This window comes from Bacillus rossius, chromosome 5 (assembly GCF_032445375.1).
Source record: "Bacillus rossius redtenbacheri isolate Brsri chromosome 5, Brsri_v3, whole genome shotgun sequence".
Lineage (NCBI taxonomy): Eukaryota > Metazoa > Arthropoda > Insecta > Phasmatodea > Bacillidae > Bacillus > Bacillus rossius.
In genome coordinates, this window is record NC_086333.1 from 2277894 (window position 1) to 2297982 (window position 20089).

General features: G+C 41.4%; 1 protein-coding gene across 5 annotated transcripts in view; it reads right to left on the bottom strand.

Annotated features, from left to right (window-relative positions):
* Positions 1 to 900: 900 nt before the first annotated feature.
* LOC134531551 (nuclear factor related to kappa-B-binding protein) overlaps positions 901 to 20089 on the bottom strand; it is a 239079-nt gene continuing 219890 nt past the window's right edge. For 3 of the 5 annotated variants that reach the window (XM_063367243.1, XM_063367245.1, XM_063367244.1), the window contains exons 21-22: positions 14734 to 14974; positions 901 to 1120 (exon numbers count right to left, since the gene is read on the bottom strand). In XM_063367243.1, coding sequence (XP_063223313.1) covers positions 978 to 1120; positions 14734 to 14974 — 384 coding nt within the window. In that variant the 3' untranslated portion in view covers positions 901 to 977. The remainder of the gene's footprint in view (positions 1121 to 14733; positions 14975 to 20089) is intronic. The other 2 variants (XM_063367247.1, XM_063367246.1) reach the window with 1 other exon arrangement.

Here is a 20089-nt window from a genome sequence, read left to right on the forward strand (position 1 = left end):
ACCGACTGAAGTGTTGCTGTGTGCTGGCCGAGGATCCGAAGTGGTCAGTCTACTAGCGCGGCGCGGAGTCTCTTCCAGGCCGAAAGGTTCCCAGAAAGTCTGGGGAAGGGGTGTGTGGGGGTGGGAACGAGGCTCTACTGAACCTGGAGATGTGACTGAGGGTTTGGTAAAACGACTCATGAATATGCCTTGAGGTGCTTGCGTCAGGAGATCTCCAAGAAAAACGCAGGAATGAGCCGCCTTGATCACGACTCGGAGGAGAATTACAGGCGACGGGCGTGCATCAAAGACACAGGCTTGCTCGCAAAGACTCAGCAAAAATCAGATCTATCGCTGGGAAGAGATTGGGGAGGCTAGCCTGACAAAGATTAAATGGGAGTGTGCAAGAGCGGAAAAAGATTAAGTTTTAGGTGCAAAATGACTGGTAAAATTATGGTTCAAAATTTAAATTTAAAATTGTGCCAAAAAATGCTAATTGACTGCATATAATGTATTTGTTTTTTGTGATTTTAAGATGGCAGGCATTGTGATTTAAGATTTTTCGCGAAGGATAGTAAAAAACAGTAAAAATGAGTAACGGTTGTATGAGACAATTTATTTCAGTAATCAATCAACAGCAACAATTTTTTCTTCTGATCCTTAAATAATATTTCAATATTCAACCAGACGTTCCAGTTTTTATGCAAATAACAGCCGGACCGATTCGAGCTGGCCGGAGGCCTGGTTCGTCACAAATCTAGGCGTTTTTAATCAGATTGCGTTGTTTGTGTATGTCTCTTCATTTTATATCCAAATAAATAACTAAGAAAACATTTATACTTTGTGACGGGTCATTCCCTTTTTCCCCCACACAGGTTCACTTTATGGAGAGGAAAAAAAAAAAAAAAAAAAGGAAAAGTATACAGTAAATTTGATTTAATAGTTGCTAATTTTATTATAAAAATCTTACTAGGCATAAAATGTCACAAATGCAATCACTACTCCATAGACGTGGAGGGGGCGGGCAGGGGTGTAGAGGGAGCCTGCGTCTCGGGGGCTGCTCCTTGGAGGGAGACCGTCGCCCCTGGACCGGCCGGCCTCAGCCCGGGGCTGATGATCCGCGCGTACACTTGCTGTCTGCCTGCAACACACGCAGCACACACGCACACTCGCAGGGGTGTAGGCGAAGCCAATCAAACACTACAGTTCTTCCTCTCAAACATGTTGAACATTCCCAAGATTTTTGTTACATCATTAAGGGTTTAATAACATTAATTTTCAGTCGCACAACATAGTTGTAGCAGAGTAGATTCTACCAAGTACACAGAGAGTGTGTGTGTGAGAGAGAGAGTATAATTATTTGTAACTAATTTTCTGACTTATTGTATGTTTACTGGGTGTTGTAAGCTTTTAACACGCACGCACGCGCGCGCACACGCACACACACACGCGCGCGCGCGCGCACACACACACACACACACACACACACACACACAGACAGAGAGGCAGAGGTGATACTGCTACGTGGCGCGTCCCCAGGTGGCGGATAGGGGAAGGCTCGCTGTCAGCCTTGTGCGGCAGAGGGTAGGAGTGAAATAAAATAGCTCCCGCGGACCAAACACCCCAAGCCAAGGAGGTGAGACATCGTGCCGAGGGCTGGATAGTACCAGGGTTATGGTGCTGTAAGCGATTCCCTTGGGGCACCTGGTCCCACCCCAAGTGTACTTCAGTGGCCTTACTCCCGGAGAGCTGGATAAGGGAGTGGACCTTTTAGTATCCGGCACACTCGTGGGAACAAGATGGATAAAGCAATAACAAAACCAACGGAGAAGGAGAGCACAGAAAGTGTCACAGAAGGCACCAAGGGTCTAAAGAACCCTGAATATACAAAGGAGGAGCTATGGGGCATGCAAGAGAGGCAAATTGCTGATCTAGTGAACCTGCTCAATGATAAAACTAGAAGACATGTTAATGAACAGATGAGATTCATGATGAGGGCAGTCAGCACTACATTCCAAAGAATGCGACTGCTGGAGAGCCAGCAAGACAAGAAGAGCCCTCTGATGGGAGGTGCAACTGAGATCACCCGTGACTCGCAAATATCGGAAAATGGGATACTGGTGACACATTCGTCTGGTTCCATTATACTGGACTCAGATTTGAATGAAAATGGGATGGAGGAAGAACAAAGGAATCTAACCGATCTTGTAAGGACGAACGAGCATAGCTCTCCCCCTGCTGGGCGGGAAAAGAAGCAGAAGAGGACAAAAAGTCTAGTAGACTTAGCACAAGCATCTGACCATGATACCCGAGATCGGCGAAAAACGGAGGAAACCGGCTGGCAGCAGGTGAAGGGGAAAAAAGAGCTGCCAAAGCAGAGAAAGCGGGACACAAGACCAAACGCACTCCTCATCCGCCCAAAGGATAAGGAGAAATACTCAGACATCCTAAAGCGGGTGAAACAAGATGCGGCCGCTGGAGAGTCCCGGCAGTGTGTGGACAAGATCCGGAAGACGACCACAGGGGATATGTTGATTGTCCTCACCAAGGAGAATGCGGATAAGGCCCTCTGCCTGCATGATGCCATAACCAAACTCCTAGGGGATGAAGCAGTAGTAATCAGCAAGACACCAGAGGAAGACCTCGAAATAAAAGATATTGAGGAGACTACAACTAAGGAGGAGATTCTTGAAGCACTACAACGTGCAGTGAGAGAGAATGTCAGAATCCCATCGCAGGCAGTCAAGTCCCTACGCAATGGATATGGAGGAACCCAGACTGCCTTGGTAAAACTACCTATGGCCTTCGCCAAGAAGATTGTTGGTGAACATGGCAAGATCAAAATTGGCTGGGTCAACTGCCAAATTAGAAGAGTGGAGAGGCCCCTGAAATGCTACAAATGCTGGGACTTCGGGCATCTTGCCAACAGATGTAAAAGCACAGTTGACCGTTCTAAACTATGCATCAAATGTGGTGAGAATGGACACAAAGTTTCTGAATGCCGTGGGGAGGCCAAATGCGCACTCTGCGCTGGGAAAGCTCTCGCAGACAACTGTGCACACATTGCCGGCAGCAACAGGTGTCCGGCTTACCAGCAGGCGCTTCAAGAGCTTGTTGAGAAACGACGATGAGAATACTGCAACTTAATCTCAACCACTGTGAGGATGCACACGACCTGCTTATGCAGTCGGTGCGGGAGCTGAAGATAGACCTTGTGATTATCTCGGAGCCGTACAGACATCTTAGCATGCAACCCTGGGAAGCGAATGCCTCCACTAAGGCTGTCATCTGGTCCTGTGGAAAGTACCCGTTCCAGAATGTCGTAAACAGTACAGAGAAGGGATTTGTGAGAGCTAAACTGGATGGAATACATTTCTACAGCTGTTATGCCCCACCAAGCCTGACTATAGGTGAATTTAGAGGATTCCTGAACAGACTGATCAATGATGCGAAGCAGTACTTCCCCGTAGCAATCGCGGGAGACTTTAATGCCTGGGCAGTCGACTGGGGTAGCAGGAAGACCAACATGAGGGGACAAGCTCTGCTAGAGGCTATGTCCTCACTGGACCTAGTCTTGCTTAACAATGGTGACAAACCAACGTTTTCCAGAGGAGAGGCATCTTCAACTGTGGACCTCACCTTCGTGAGCAGCATTCTCGTAAGGAGAAATTACTCCTGGGAGGTACTGGATATCTTCACCGCCAGCGACCATCACGCGATATTCTGGGAAGCATCCACTGGCCGGACTGGTGGGCCAGCACCCAAGAAGCAGTCCAAAACTGTTGGCTGGAAGACAGGTGCCTTCGACCTCAGCACATTCCATGAGGCATTCGATGACCACCCATCTAGTGGCAGCAATGCCACGGAGATTGCACACGAGGTCATGGGGAGAGTCGCCAAAGCCTGTGATGCAACTATGCCCCGGAAACATAGTGCAAAAAAGCTCCCACCAGTATACTGGTGGAACGACTCCATTGCCGCTCTTCGCAAGGAGTGCAATAGAGCGAGAAGAATATCACAGCGTGGCAGGAAGAAACTGGACTTCACAGAGCGTGTGGCCAAGTACAAGGAAGCGCGACTGAAACTCAACAAAGCCATCAAGTACAGCAAAAGGAACTGCTGGAATGAACTCCTAGATGAGGAAGATGGGGACCCATGGGGTAGACCATATAAGGTGGTGATGACGAGACTGAAGAGACAAGCGATGCCGTCACCTACGTGCCCCGAGCTGTTGATGAAGATTGTTACAGTGCTGTTCCCACAACAACCGGAACTCAACTTTTCCATCGAACAGTATGACACTCAGGTGATCCCACCAGTGACTGTGGAACAACTAATGGAAGCTTGCGGCAGATTCGGTGATGCCAAGGCCCCGGGTCTAGACGGGATCCCCAACATCGCCCTGAAAGCAGCCATCAAAGCAGCACCAGGATTATTCCTAGAAGTATATAATACATGCCTTCAGGAAGGAACTTTTCCTGCCAAATGGAAGCAGCAGAGATTGGTCCTTCTCCCCAAAGGGAAGAAACCACCAGATGAACCCTCGTCCTACAGGCCGCTCTGCATGCTGGACACAGCTGGGAAAATATTGGAACGCATCCTCCATAAAAGGATTGCAGATGTGGTAGAACCACAGCTAGCCGACAATCAGTACGGTTTCCGCAGAGGCCGCTCTACGCTTGATGCGATCAAGCTGGTTGTTTCCATCGCCCAGGAGGCGATTGCCGGCACTCGATGGAAAGGAGGCAAGAAGAAGTACTGCCTGTTGGCAACTTTGGACATCAAGAATGCATTCAACTCTGTTAGGTGGGACTGCATCATGGAGGCACTCATAAGGATGAATGTACCAGAATACCTTCAGAGGATGGTGGGTAGCTACTTCACTGACAGGATACTGAGGTATGATACCGAAGATGGTCCCAGAGAATATCAAGTCACCGGTGGAGTTCCACAGGGCTCAGTACTCGGTCCTCTCCTGTGGAACATCATGTATGATGGCCTACTAAAACTGGCATTACCAACTGAAACAAGGCTCGTTGCATTCGCGGATGACGTGGCCCTCATCATAGTCGCAAAACACCTGGAGGAGATAAATTCCATTTTCGACGAGACCTTCGAGAGGATCCGCCGATGGATGGCCTCCGTAGGACTGAAGTTGGCAGATCACAAGACGGAAGCTGTCCTCATCTCGAGCAGAAAGAAGGTAGAAACCATCACGCTGCGGGTGGGTGACCATGAAATCACATCTCAGCCGTATCTTCGGTACCTGGGAGTGATTATTGATACCAGGCTCAACTTTAAGCAGCAAACGGAGCAGGTTGGGACAAAGGCGTCGGCTGTCCGGACTGTCCTGTCTCGGCTCATGCCCAACATTGGAGGCCCAAAGCAGAAAAGAAGGGCACTACTGTCGTCGGTGGTCACGTCGGTTCTAACGTATGGCATCTCTATCTGGGCTGATGCACTCCAGGCGCAAGAAGCCAGGCAGAAAGTGGCACCAGTCTACCGACAGAGTGCCCTCAGAGTGGTCAGCGCATTTCGAACAGTGTCGGAGGATGCCGTGTGTGTCATTGCCGGAATGCTGCCCATAGGGGTGCTTGCCGTAGAACGAAGATACCTATTTCAGCGAAAGGGATCTACCACACCAAGTGCAGAACAAGTGAAGGCAGAGGAAAGGACCAACAGCCTAAACAGATGGCAGCTGCTGTGGGATGCCTCGACCAAGGGGAGATGGACTCACCGCCTAATCCCGCAGGTGGAGAGATGGGTCAACCGACCACATGGAGAGGTCAACTACTACCTTACACAGATGCTCACAGGACATGGTTGTTTCCGGGCCTATCTTCACAAATTCAAGCATGAGGATTCCCCGGAATGCCCAGTCTGCACAGGAGTCTCAGAAGATGTGGAACATGCGTTTTTTGTGTGCCCGCGCTTCACCATACCCCGCAACACACTCGAGACTGCACTCGGACAGAGGATACAGCCTGAAAACCTGGTGGAAGCTATGCTACGGTCAGAGTCAGCCTGGGAAGCAACCAGCACCTTCGCGGTGGAAATACTAAAGGAATTACGGTAAGCCGAACAAGAGAGAAATAAGGATTAGGGGAAGATGAAGAACAACCGAAAGGAAGGAAGAAAGGACTTCAAATCTATGGAGGAAAAGCTGCGGCTCAACCCTCCCCCGTGAAGTAATGCCTAACGGCGATCCCACAGGGAATAGGAGGCAGGTGATAGAGGATATTTTTTTAGTCGGTACGGGTCGCAAATTGCTGAGCCACCTCCATGGTGGCTCATGGTCAAGACCATCTAAGACCAGACCAAGTCCGACACTGCACTACGGGTATCTTCAACCCGGGTCCTAGTGCGTGCGTAACAGCATTTTTTCACACCTCTATAAAAAAACACGCGCACGCACGCGCGCGCACCCACACACACAAACACACACACACACACACACACACACACACACACAAACACACACACACACACACAAACAAACACACACACACAAACACACAAACACACAAACACACACACACACACACAAGCTGCAATACCCGGCATTGCCCGGGCTGAACACAGGGTGTAGTTAGTGATTGTCTTCTTAATTTGAATGTCAAGTGTGAAAATTAATTTATATCACTTTCAGATCCCGACAGACGTTCTGCCAGTTTATAGTTATTTACCTGGTCTGTATGTAATTTAGACTTTATAAAGCAATAAAGAAAAAAGCTGAAAAATATGAGATTACTAATATTGAAAAGATTCCATTATCTAGCTAATGCTCGGCCTACATGCCTCATTCAGTTTTATTTTGTAATATGTTTGAAGTAGTTCCACATATACAAATGATCTATCCATCTCTCTATATATATTTATCTCTATCTACATCTATACACAACAAAAACAGACGAAGTGCCGCTATATAAAATGAAATAAGTACATTTTTTGACACGATTCGTGCTCCAACCATTGAAAAATAGTTATAACGTCTCAGTAAGCTTCATGGGCATTAAAATAAATTGTGTCATAAATGCGCACTTATACAACATAAACAGACAAAGTGCCGCGATATAAAATGAAATAAACACATTTTTTGACACGATTCATGCTCAAACTATTGAAAAATAGTTATACCATCTCAGTAACCTTCATGGGCATGCGCATAACAACGCACCAAAATTTCATCGCAATCGGATGAATGGTATAGGAATGCATACGGCACAAACAAACGAAAATTAAAGACATGACAAACGCATCAAACCATGGTGCGTTTTAAATTCAAGGCAACTAACTCTATCTATTGATGAAGTTAAGAACAAAACTGTTATTAGCACCTTTATTTTGCTAGCCGCTGCGAGCTCCACTAAGTGGACTGGTCTCAACAAGGTGAAAAATATTAATTTGCCAGACCTTACTGTGTGAATGGTCGTGTGTCAGACATAGCGAAATGACACTCACTCACTATTTGTATGTCTATGACCTATGATTTTTTCTGTTATAAAATGAAATTATCACTTTTTCACTCCCTTAGGGATGGAATTTCATATTAATATGGGGTCTATGTGTTAATCCAGGTTATAAGCTAGCTGTAGGCCAAATTTCAATCAAATCCATTCAGTAGTTTTTACGTGAAAGAGTAACAAACATCCATCCATCCATACTTACAAACTTTTGCCTTTATAATATTAGTAGGATATATACCTGCTCCTCGAAGTGACTTTCTAATTTGTTCCAGTTAAACAGAGCACAAATCAAATACTTTTTTCCTACATAAGTGTGTGTGTAAATCAAAATAATTTGTTTTCCAATCAGGTTACATGGTTGCTACAGAAATAGAATCTTAGAATTCCCTGACTTTTACCTGTTTTCCAGAAATTTAAGAGAATAATTCCCTGACTTTCTTATGAAGTACATACCATAAATATTAACGTGCATATGATTAAATGTAATATAAAAATTTCAACATGAGGTAAAATAAGTTTTTTTATTGTGTTATTTTGACGGCAGAATTGCGAATGTGTTTTTTTCCTTCAACATGGCTGGTGAGAGCTCTTCGGCCCACATTGCTGAGTTGAATACTTTTGTAGCACAAAGTGCAGTACGCAGAATTTATGTTTTTAGCAGAGGGTTTGATATGCTGAAACTGTGACTCCTTGAGCCAATTCTCTTTAAAAGTAGTTTTCTTCAACATCCCTAAGCTAAAAAAAAGTACATATTAATATTTTCAGGGTAGGTTAAAAAATTATTGTTTATGAATTCTTAAAAAAATATTACTACACAAATACAAAAACTATTACAAATTCACACATAGCAATATAACGGGCCTACTTAGATAATTACAATAGCAGCATTACAACATGCAATACTCTTACATTCTTACAATGTTAACTAACGATTCTGGGCAAAAACATGTTCAGTTATGCATATTTTTTTATAATGTGTCACGCAACAGAACTCACGGATTATAACGGTTGAAAAAAGAGTAATTAAAAAAATAGTTAGAAAAAATGCAAAAACATAACCGCACACAAATGCCACGTGTTTTCGTATCAGCTTGGTAGTTTTCAAAATGAGAATTGGTATTTCTTCTTTATCAAAATGCACTTTATTTTCTTATGATCGCATCAAAAACAAACTTCACCTGAAACAACGCCTTTAAATTCACGTACTAAGCTTTGTACTCATCTTATTCCACGTGAAACTAGCCTTCAAAAGATAAACGACGCCATGTCCGTTCTGTAGTTCTTGCATTGAACGGAACAAAACACAAAGTCACAAGGGCAAATTAAAAAGGATCAAAACACGAACAAATGAAGGCCAGGTTCGCCAGTGAACAAACGAGTGCCTGGATTGGCCAGAAGTTATGGTGGGTGGTTGTAACAGCCTATTGCAACGGACAATCGTAGACCAAGTAAAAAAAAAGTTGCAGTTGCTGTGTGCCTTAAGCAGCAGCCTTTAAGCGGAGTCGTTCGGTAGCAGTACGAGCGCATCAAAACAAAGCTCTGTTTGAATTATAAGCAACTTTAAAATTTCCAGAAATCGTAGAATTTTCCCTGACATTTCCCGGAATTCCCTGACCATTATAATTTCCCTGACATTTCCCGGTTTTCCAGTTTTCTAGTCCTGTAGCAACCATGGGTTAGTGTGCCTGCTGTCAAACATTTTATTCAAGACACTGCTCCCATTAAAATTAATTTATAGTACAAATATAATGTTAATGACTTTTCACCTCTTTCGTTTACTAAATGTGTGTATGCCATGACTTGCTACTAGCACATCCTAGCAGGCGCAAGGTAAACTGGCCCTGAAAGCTTCTGGCTTTAACCTCCATAATTAGTGCTGACATGCGAGATGGCGTAAATTAAATCGGCACAGATGTTTAGCTGAAATCAATCATCAAAGTTCAGCAATTTTTACCAACTTGACTAGAAAGTGGGTTATGCTCAAGTTCCAACACCTGTATCTCAAGAACAGCTACTCAAAACAAACAATGTCACATAAAGAAAGTTGTAAAGCATAAAATTCCATGTTAGAAAAGCACCTACAATTTAATTTCTCTCACCCCAGCACTGAGATACAAATAAATGATAATAATAATAATAATAATAATAATAAAAACCCACTCTCGAAGTTGAAATAGCCTGGGTTAAAATTAGAAAAGTAAAACACAAAATAACAGTAATTTTGTTTTAATCACCTAACTATTTATTATGTTCAATTAATATAAATTAAGTAAGTAAAAATTGAATTAATATGTAAAAAGTTTACATTTTAAGATTATGCCTAACAAAGTTTCCTCTTCTCTTTCTTCTTCCAATAGGGATTCCACATTCCATTCTTCATCGGAATGTACGTCGGTATCCTCACCTTGTAATTCTGGTTCGGCACAATTCTCACAGGCTAGGCCTGTGCAGCTCTTGCAAAGGGTGGAGCACAGTAGCCCTGCTTTCTTGCAGCTGCAGGCTGCGTTCCATATAGTTCTGAAGGGGACTACCTTGCAGCTAGTCAGTGACCACCTCCACACTGATGGGACCACATCATTCCTCAGCCACATATGGACCATGGGTAGATGCTTCTGTAGTCGGTGGCCATCTGGCCAATTGAAATTTGGGTTTAGCCACTGATTTTTGGAAGAGCTTCAGATTGTCCAGGGAATGTTCCCTCCACACAATGCCACAAGAAACTTTACACCAGCCTCAGTGATCTGGGAGAGGGTTCATTCAGCTTCCCTAAAAACAGCTGTGATATTTTGAATGTATGAGGGGGGGGGGGGAGGGGGGGAAAGGTCTTCTCAAATATCTTGCAGACCTTCTTCTTTTCTTGGCCAAATGGGATTGACATTGTATCGCATCCACCTCCAGAGTGTAGGAAGAGAGTATCTCTTTGGTTGATGATGCTGCATGAAGCTGCTGAATACGGTGCTTTTCCCTCTCCCACTCTTCTCAAAATAGATGTTTTTGGGAATATTTGTTATTAAGGACAGACCTGTCAATATCATGAGATCAACATCTTCACCCATTATAACCACAATGTCATAGTCAGCAGCTTTTGTGATTACTATGAGGACCATTGCTAGCCACACGATTATAAGGTAATTCGCGATGAAACGAAATAACACTGAAAACCGCTTGAAAACACGAAATAAAACAAAATTGTGCGAAATCCGCAGATATGTCATGAAACCACGTCTATCCTAATTATTTACGATTTTTTTTTCCCATTCTGTAAGGACAATTCACTATCTTCAGCACAAACAAATATTTCTGACAGTAACTAGCAGCCATATATATTATATGCGATGGTGATTCATTAAAGATTTTAAAATGAAGTCTCGGAATTAACGTAATATTTTCAATAAACGGTAATCTTGTGTACTGTAATAAATTAAGATGTTAATACCTATGATACAATGGCTGCCGTTCACTTTCTGTAAATAATAAATAACAAACGTCCAAAATATGTTTTTATTGTTTTTCTAAGATTACATTTTTAATCATTAAAATATTACACACTAAAGTGCATTGCTTTTACTGGTTATTTAAAATAAAGTACGTAGGGTACGAAAATAAAATTAACCCTGCTTAACGTAACGATTGTAAATAATAAATAGTACATGTTTATGTTGTATTAATTTTCACGTACGTATGTTGGTATTTGGTATGCGTTTGTATTCACATCTATTCTCCATTGTTTTGATCTTTCCAGCACCGCAAGTTTTTGCGTATTAAGAGGTTAAAATTCTTCCTATGTGATTAAAATTTTTTGATAATGCCTAAAACGAAGGTTTCTGCCAGTGACCGATTGAAAAAATTTTCCAGCGAAGGATTTTATGTCAGTGATAAAATTTTAATGTGCAAACGCGATACGCTTGTGAAACATGTCGCGAGTGAGAAACATAAGCGTTTGAGGCAAAACTCATCTGTTAAACGACAAGTTTCCATAGCAGAATGCAAAAAATTAGCGAAAAAGGTAAAGGACGACAAAGAATAGTTTTTATTAAAAACGACTGAAGCTTTTGTGTCTGCCAACATGCCAGTGGAGAAGCTGGATCATCCAAAACTACGGGAGTGGTTCAAGGAGTTTGTGAAGGGTGGTGGTGATCTCCCAACCGCCGACTGGCTTCACTAAAGATACATACCAGTAGGAGCAGATAACAAACCAGAAGACATCAAAATGGCAGTAAAGGATAAACCTATTGTAATTTTGTATGACGAGACCACTGACAGAGGGGAGCGTTGTGTTTTCAACATCATATTTAAAACACTTGAACCATCCACAGCACAGTCAGTATTTCTCGCTGCATCTGTTGTGCTGGACTGTGCAGACTCATCATCTTGTGCCCAGGCAGTTATTGACGTTATTCAAAAGCATGAGGAGCAGTATAAACAAGTTGTAGCATTTGTATCTGATTCGGCACGGTACATGAGAAAATGTGCCACAACACTGCAGGGTCTGTTTGGGGATCATTTACTCCATGTCCAGTGTTGGGCACACAAACTCATTTGGTTGGAGTTGTGTGGCAGACTACCAAGGAGGAACTTAATAATGTTGTGGTGAAAGTGAAAAATGCTTTCCTCAACACAAGAAAGCGCAAACACCAGTACATTGAATTTCTAAAGGCAAAATATACATCAAACGTTTCGAAGCACAAGTTATTTCCTCAGCCGGTAATAACTCGATTGAATACTTGGTTTGAGTCTGTTGACTGCATTAATGAGCATTTGCGTGACATTATAGAGTTTCTGGACAAAATCAGTAACGAAAACAGTGGAGTAAAATTTTTGAAAGAAATGACATTAGTAGAAATCAAAGTGACAGAACTACAAGCTTTATTCGTGTCACAAAATTGTGCATCTTTAGTCGATTTGCTTACCCTTCTGGAAGGATCATCCTACCCCACAGCACATGTTCTCTCATCAAAACAAAATTTCATCTTTTGAGTGTTGGTGTATTTTCCTCCAATGTGAATGAAAAATTATCTGAACTTAACACAGTGAAACAGGCGAATGTGAAACAGTGCCTAAAGTTGACTTCTGTTAAATGTGAAATGAAACTGGGTGAGCTTATTGACAACGATCCTTGTCCAAGAGTCTTTAATGTCATTAATTTGCTGTTCAACCCAAGAAATGTGAGTAGGTTTAGCATAGAAGATGCAAACCTACAGAAGTCTCTGCATAACTTGCCTTGTTTCCCATCTTCCCATTGATACATTTTACATGGCTATGTTGCTTTAAAAAAAGTAATTGAGGATGAACTTTCATTGCCAGAAACAAGCCAAATTGATGTTGCAAAGGTACTTTGCTCCCTTAAAGGGGACTTCAGTGAATTTGCTCAAGGGCAATCTGGTTCCCAACATCAAATATTGATGCAGAACGTTCATTTTACAGGTACTCACTGGTAGTTAGTGACAGAAGACAATGTCTCACGCCAGAAAATGCGGAAAATTTAACTATGATAGCATTTCAATAAAACTGTCTTAGTAGTACCTAACTTTGGAAGTGCTTAATTGTGTAATTTTGTAGTGTATATGATTGTAATTAAGTTGTGAAATTTTTAGTAGTTATGTATTTAAAAGTTTGAATTTATGAATTTGCAAATGAACTTAGTTACCCATGAATTTGCAAATGAACATAACTGTAATTAGATCATGAGGTTTTAGTGTTTATTAATATTTGTTTTAATAAATTTGCATGTCGTACAGAAAAGTAAGAAAATTTTGCCGTGGGTATTTTGAGCAAAAAAATAAAACCACATAACACCAAAATCTTCATTTTTTTACACCGATATTTGTCTTAACATAACACCATATAATCTTGTCTCTAACCATTACGTCTGCATCTTCAGCAGCCTGTTTCACTGCAACCCCATTGTTGTCAATTCTGTCATCAGCATTGTTATCAGTTTATTTTCTCTCATAATTTGATAAAAAAATCACTTGGGCCATTGTAACTACAGTTGTTCCTGAAAAGATAAATTTTGAGACTGTGTGAAGGACAGTTCGGCGAGATCTTTCCGCGGCTTTGGTGCTTTGATAGGTGGTGTCATCATCGAACACTATTGTGGTATTACACCAAAAGTATTCCAGCACGTAGTCCACATAAGTCTGGTACATTGATTGAAAAGTAGACAACCTTATGGAGTAGGAATCCTCCATTAATTACAGCATATTTTCTGCTGCCAAAGTTTGTCTCACCTTGGAGACAGGTGAATGCTGCAGCATACAATACTGATTTGGTGCCCTTTCACATTCCTTCCTCAGTAAAGAGTGACATGGGATACGATGCAAGTTTATATGCAAACAATTCCTTGAGGTCTTCGTCAGACTGCTTGGAAAAAAGTGAGTGGATCCAATGTGAGTTTCTTGTCTGCAATTTTTATGGAACAGAAAAATCGTTTTGCAGATGACGTGCCATATAACATGTATATTTTCTTTGAAATTCTATCCAAATCGGCTGCAACAAAAGACCTAACTATAAAATGTGTTGAACAATATTTTTTGTTTTAAATTACAGCATTTTGGAACAGATGTTGAAACTTATACAATTTTTATTTCTATAAATTTAGCAATATTATGCATGCAGAAAAAATTCTCTTTTCTTTATTTAAAATACTTCGCAATGAAAAATTAGATACATCAAGTCACGGTTGGGTTTTTTAAGGCCTCCTAGGTTTATTATATATATTTAAATGCAATTATTTACATTAAGAAGATTAACAGATATTATTGTTGGCAAAACAGTTCACAATTATACTCACAAATTTGGACGTCGTTTGACTAAATGGTTTTTGATTTATGACGAGTTGAGTTGACAGATTTTTCGATGCACGTGAGCATGTACTGCACGCGCTAGCAACTGACGATCAAAAATAGCGGACGCGCATGCACTCCTTGCGCCTTACACATCCCAGCTACATCACAGGACGAGATCGCTCCCCCCTCAACCCCCTTCTGTTTTGCTCTTCATAATGGCCCAACCCAACCCCAACCGCTCTAGCTAGACACAGTGGCGGCAGCTAATCCTGCTTGATCGACAGCAGCTACCCAGCTACGACAGTGCGCTCTATGAGGATATGCTGGAACTGTTTGCGAGGCTATTGCGTGACCTCCGTAACTGCTCCTCGATCATGTCATTTCCTCCTTCCGTCTCCGGCCCGTCGCTCACTCTTAAACTATAGTGTAAAAAAGAAATTTAAAAAGTGAACAAAGTTTTACCAATTGAATGGAATGATTGTTGTGACATGTGAACGCACCCTTGGCGGCGGCGGCGGCGGCGGCGGGCGACTGCGACAGGGGGATGACCTTGAGCCCCTGCAGCCCCTGCAGCCCCTGCAGGCCCGGCAGGGTCTTGATGTTGAGGGTGCCGCCCTGGAAGCCCGGCGGCAGCAGGATCTGCTGGGTGCCGCCCTGCTGCAGCACCAGGCCACCGCCCTGCGAGGCTGCCAACACGACCGTCTGGTGGCCGCCCGCCGCCTGCGACGCCAGCATCACGTTCTGCATCCACCACGGCAATTACAAATACATACAAACTACACTCTAATTAAAAATCCCTGATGTCTAGGGGTTGCAAAAATTAGCATCTAGTTTTTTTTCTCCAAAACTTTGTCATATTATTTACGAATTACATCTACTACCGTATTTACTCGCGTAAAGGCCCCCCGCCTCCCCCCCCCCCCCCGCGTATAAGCCCCCCTCCTTGTTTTGTAAACATTTTTGAGAAAAAATTTAAAAACGTGTTTTTCTGGGTTTATCTGAGGGCAGGGCAGCTTGGCATGCATCAAACAACAAGCCATGTATTGTGAGCGGCGGGAGGTGATTTTGTAAGTGTCCGTTCTCAGTAGGACAGTCGTGAGGCATGCCAGACGTAAGCAGTTAGTCCTATCTCAAACGACATAAAGATAAAGAAAGCTGGTCTAGCGCGCTGCCGCTGTGTTGATGTGGAGTGTTGTCGGAGAAGAAGAGGGGAAGTGAAGGAGGAAGGGAAGTGGGTCAAGGATTCTAACACTCCTTTGTCTGGTTGGCTGGCTAGCTGGCAGGAGGGAGGTTAAGCCACGCCTCTGCCTCTCTCCCCCCTGCGGAGTCGTTGCCTCTCTCTTCCTTCTGCCGCGTCGCTGCCTCCCCCGCCCTTTATCATTAGAACAAAGACGCACGACTTGAAAAAAAATCTATATTTTCCTCCAAATTCGCGTATAGGCCCCCTCCCCTTTTTTGGAGTCAAAATTTTGGAAAAAAAGGGGGGCCTTTACGCGAGTAAATACGGTATTCTGAAATTAGCATTTTATATGCACCATTTCAAACTTAATATTTACATTCTAAATGTTTAACTACCTACAAACACCCTAAATTCAGTTTTGAATTAAAACACTATAAAAAAAAATTTAAATCCTTAATCTACTCTAACAATTGGTAATGCAACATTCTAGGAAACATTATTGGTAGGTTAAATTGATAAAATAAAAAAAATAAAACAGGTTAATTTGGTGGGGCTTATATTATGAAGTTATTTTGGATACATGTAACTTGAATTACATCACAGAGAAACGGTAATATAACGAGTCATGCTGGTCATTGAATATAATGTAAAGAACAATTACTAGAGTATAACCACAGGGTTTAATTGTTAACATTTGGAAGAATGTCAAGTATCCTAGTACTACTGAGGTTAACTTCACACTTTGGCTGAAGAAAAATGCACGAGAGTGAGGCTTGATATGTTTTTATATTATTAGCCTACCATAGCCCTTTTGCCTGTGAGATGAGAAAATTCATGGCAAAAATGGTAAACGTGTTGGGTGAGTGTATTAACTGAAGTGCTGATATGTCCTGAATGATGGACATTAATTAAAATAATTTAATTATACATGCACGTGTCCTAGACAAACTGCAAAGTACGAATATAGGGTGAGTCCGGTCAAAGGTCTACAAGACTGGGTTGTATCTTTGTATCTTTCTAAGTGTGAAAAGAAACTTCTGTATAATAAAGTGGAAAATTATAAAAAAAAAGTGCAATTAGGTATGGGATATTTATAAAGGATATTTAAATTTTTTTTAAAAATAATTAGCTGAAAAAATAATTTAGAAAATGAAATAAATGGCAGTTATGAATTGATTTCTCAGGCAGAGAAAACATATTCAAGTGGCCAACGGAAAGTTTTCAGCATCCCCAAACTAGAAAAAATGTGCAACTATAATATCTCTCACAAAAAATGGCTTGTACATTTTGGTTGACAAAAGTGGTTTGAAAGTTTTTAATAAAAGCTCTTCTTTATCATCCTTTATTTAGTTATTTTTTTTACAAAATTTTTACATTCTCTTATGGAAACTTGTTTAACATGTAATTTTGTATTGTACAGTAGTGTTTCTCACTCTCAATGTATTTCAAGAGTGTACATTGACCGCCTCTCTTAGTCAAGTCTACAGTTGCAGAAAATGTACATTTAAAGTTTATTAATAAAAAAATTGTCTTTTAAAAATTTTTTTCTGCTTGATTGCTTACAGATTCCATTGTTTCAACACCGGGGAAAAAAAAAAATACAATATAACCCTTACTGCAATAACACTTACTATATTGGAAAACAAATGAAAATGGACAGGGTATGAAAAAAATAATTAGGGACAAGTTTATATGGTGGAGTGCAAAAAACCAAAATAACCCTGAGAAATTTGTCAATACACCATGTAACACCAACATTTTAAATGAAAAATTTACTCAAATATCAACAATTTTATATTTTACTATAGTTAATTCAATTAACATATTTTATTTACAAGCAAGTTTGTAAATACGTATATTGAAAAATTGTTAATTTTTATAAGTGCTGTGTCAGTTCTACTTTTTTTTGACGTGACAACATCTAATAAATCGATGAACGCTGGCTGCACGCACAAAAAATTGTCCCAATACGGATGTCCCACTACATGCGTGGCATCTCTCTGGTATGTGGCGGACGGTACAGAGAACTCGGCCGGCACGTGGCGGCAAACAGAGGTTATTGTTGTGCACTGCACCACGGGAGTATATTCGCAAGGAAATGACGTTCTTACAAGTACGTATTATTTTAATTACTAGTGTAAATCAGTATATTTAAACAGTGTTGTATGAGTATTGTTTTAGCTGTGTAACTAAATATTTATTGCTGGTGATACGGGGGCCATAGTCTCTGATATTTAATGACTGAATTTTACTGCGTGCTCGGGTTTTATGGGCGCCACCGTGCCACGTGCACGGACCGATGTGAGACTCTTTCCCAGGGTCGTGACGTCGCCCATGTGAGGCGTGATTTTAATTCCCCCCTGAATACACCTAGCACGAATCCCTGCCCACTCTCAGCGTCGGGCACGCTATTATCTACGCAGTGGACTCTCAGGCGTCCCACACGTCGTCACACTCCACGTGGTCGAACAGATATAAATAAGGAAATAATACATTTGATTTACACACCTGATTTATTCGGCGAATGCAACTTATACACGTACACGGTTGAAACTGTTTAAAACGCCCGCGGCACGAATCGGTTTAGGTGTGAAGACCCCCACGTGGTCACATCTCACATTATGTAGTACAAAAGAGAAAAGACCGTTGCTGGTCGTAAGACAATTATCTATGCAGTCCCCCGACCGAGAGGAGCTCCGAGGACGAAAAGAAAACGATTAATACGGAATTAAATTGGAACAGAATTACTTGGCGGTGAAAACAAGCGGTGAGGTCCCCGGAGTGCTGAAGCGTCTACTCTCGGTCGTTGATGGCGGCGGACTGGGATGAGATCATGGCTCGGTTCGACTAACATGGCGTCCTCCCGCCGAAACAATTGCCGTTAAAGATATTTGTGAATTCGTGCCACGGGAAACTAAATTAACATGACAAGAATGATTTAAAATTATGTGACATTTTCTGAATACTGCAAAAGAATACAACAAATTACACTTATTACAAATGAACATTTAATTATTGTCTGGCTTCGGGTTTCCTCGGGAATGTCCGGAAATGCTATTATATTTTAATACATTATTTAAAAATAAAAGTACACAAAACCCTCCCGGCCGATCTGCCATCACGTTGCACTTGGGAAACATTAAAACAAATTACACAATTACATTTAATTATGTTTTAAGGGTGTGGCGCACTGACTCTACAGCGCCCTCTTGCCGGGCGAGCACACACGCACGCACACGTACGCACGGGTAGGCGGGAGGTTTGAATGGAGGGTGGGTGGTGTTTGGGCTGTGACATATCGGACTTAAAAAATGGCCTCAGGCCCGGACGATGTCACTGGTATGATACTTTTCATGCTTTAGTTTGACATTGGTAATTATTTGATCAACTAAATCACACACCGTATTATAGTTATGAGCCCACGAGCGTGTAAATATTTTGAGTCCAACAGAGAATATGCTAGTTAAAAGAAATTCAAACAAATATTGTGCGTGGAATATTATTAATTTATAACATCTGATACAATTGTTTCCAATATGGCCTCGTGGCTGTGTGGTTAGAAACGCTGACTACCAATCGATAGATTAACGGGTCAAATCCCGGCAACTGATTTTTTTTTGTACTTGTAAAAATAAATACGGTGTGCACGACACTTCAAAAATAATAAATATATTTGAATTAATGAATGCAAATAAAAGTAAATTTATTAATTAAATTGTAGATTTCATTTCACTCCTTTGTATCCATACAAAATAGTGATAATTCAATAAAAATGATTCGATTTTATTCATAAAAGTATGCAGAGGTAGATTTTATCATACAAAAGATAGAAAAATTTAAAAAAAAATTTCTTCCTGAAAGAATATAATATTTAAAATGCCTAAATGGTTTGGTTGCAAAAACCTATTACGGCTCAGTCTCAGGCCGAATATGATATTTCATTTTCTTCTGGATCAATCATTTCATCAATGTTTTGTTATGACGTCACGTTAAACTATCCTCCGTAAATCGACTTTACAGACAAATTTTTTTTCCCGCTTCTCGGTTTGGTTCAGCTTCTTAAAAATCTGTTCCTAGTTTTCGTTTCTCAGTTTCAGGTTAACCTCTACAGAATTTCAAGTCACACCACAGATACAGTGTCCCTGATAAATAGTTTGTTGCTTTACACAAAACCATAATTAGATCACAAACAAGCCACCTAGCTCCAAGTAGCATAGTAGGTTCTCGTGTAACTAGATGCAATTGTATAAAAAATAAATTAATCCCACTTTACCCTACTTACAAGAAAATATTTTAATCCATTAAATAATGAAAGGATCCCTTGTCATACAAAACCCAACCCCTCAGAATACTTGAATTATTTATTATTGTCATTGGGTCATTTGGCTTGAAAAACTGTGGCTGGAAAAAATTTGGTTGAATGGGGTGGAAGTGCTGAGGCTGGCGTGACAAGGTGTGTCAAAGGGCATATGGAGGGAAAAACATCCTAATGAAAAAGGGGGTGGGAGTTATAGTCAGTGCTAGAGGAATGTGAGAGACCGTTACCAGTCCTATGGCCGTAAAGGCTTTTAGAGCAAGGGCAAGTGAACAGAACAAAGGAAGTTTTTGTTTTGTGTTAAGTGCTGAATTAGCACAGACACCTCCCTTCCCCCCAAAAGGTTATATTTCTTCTTCCT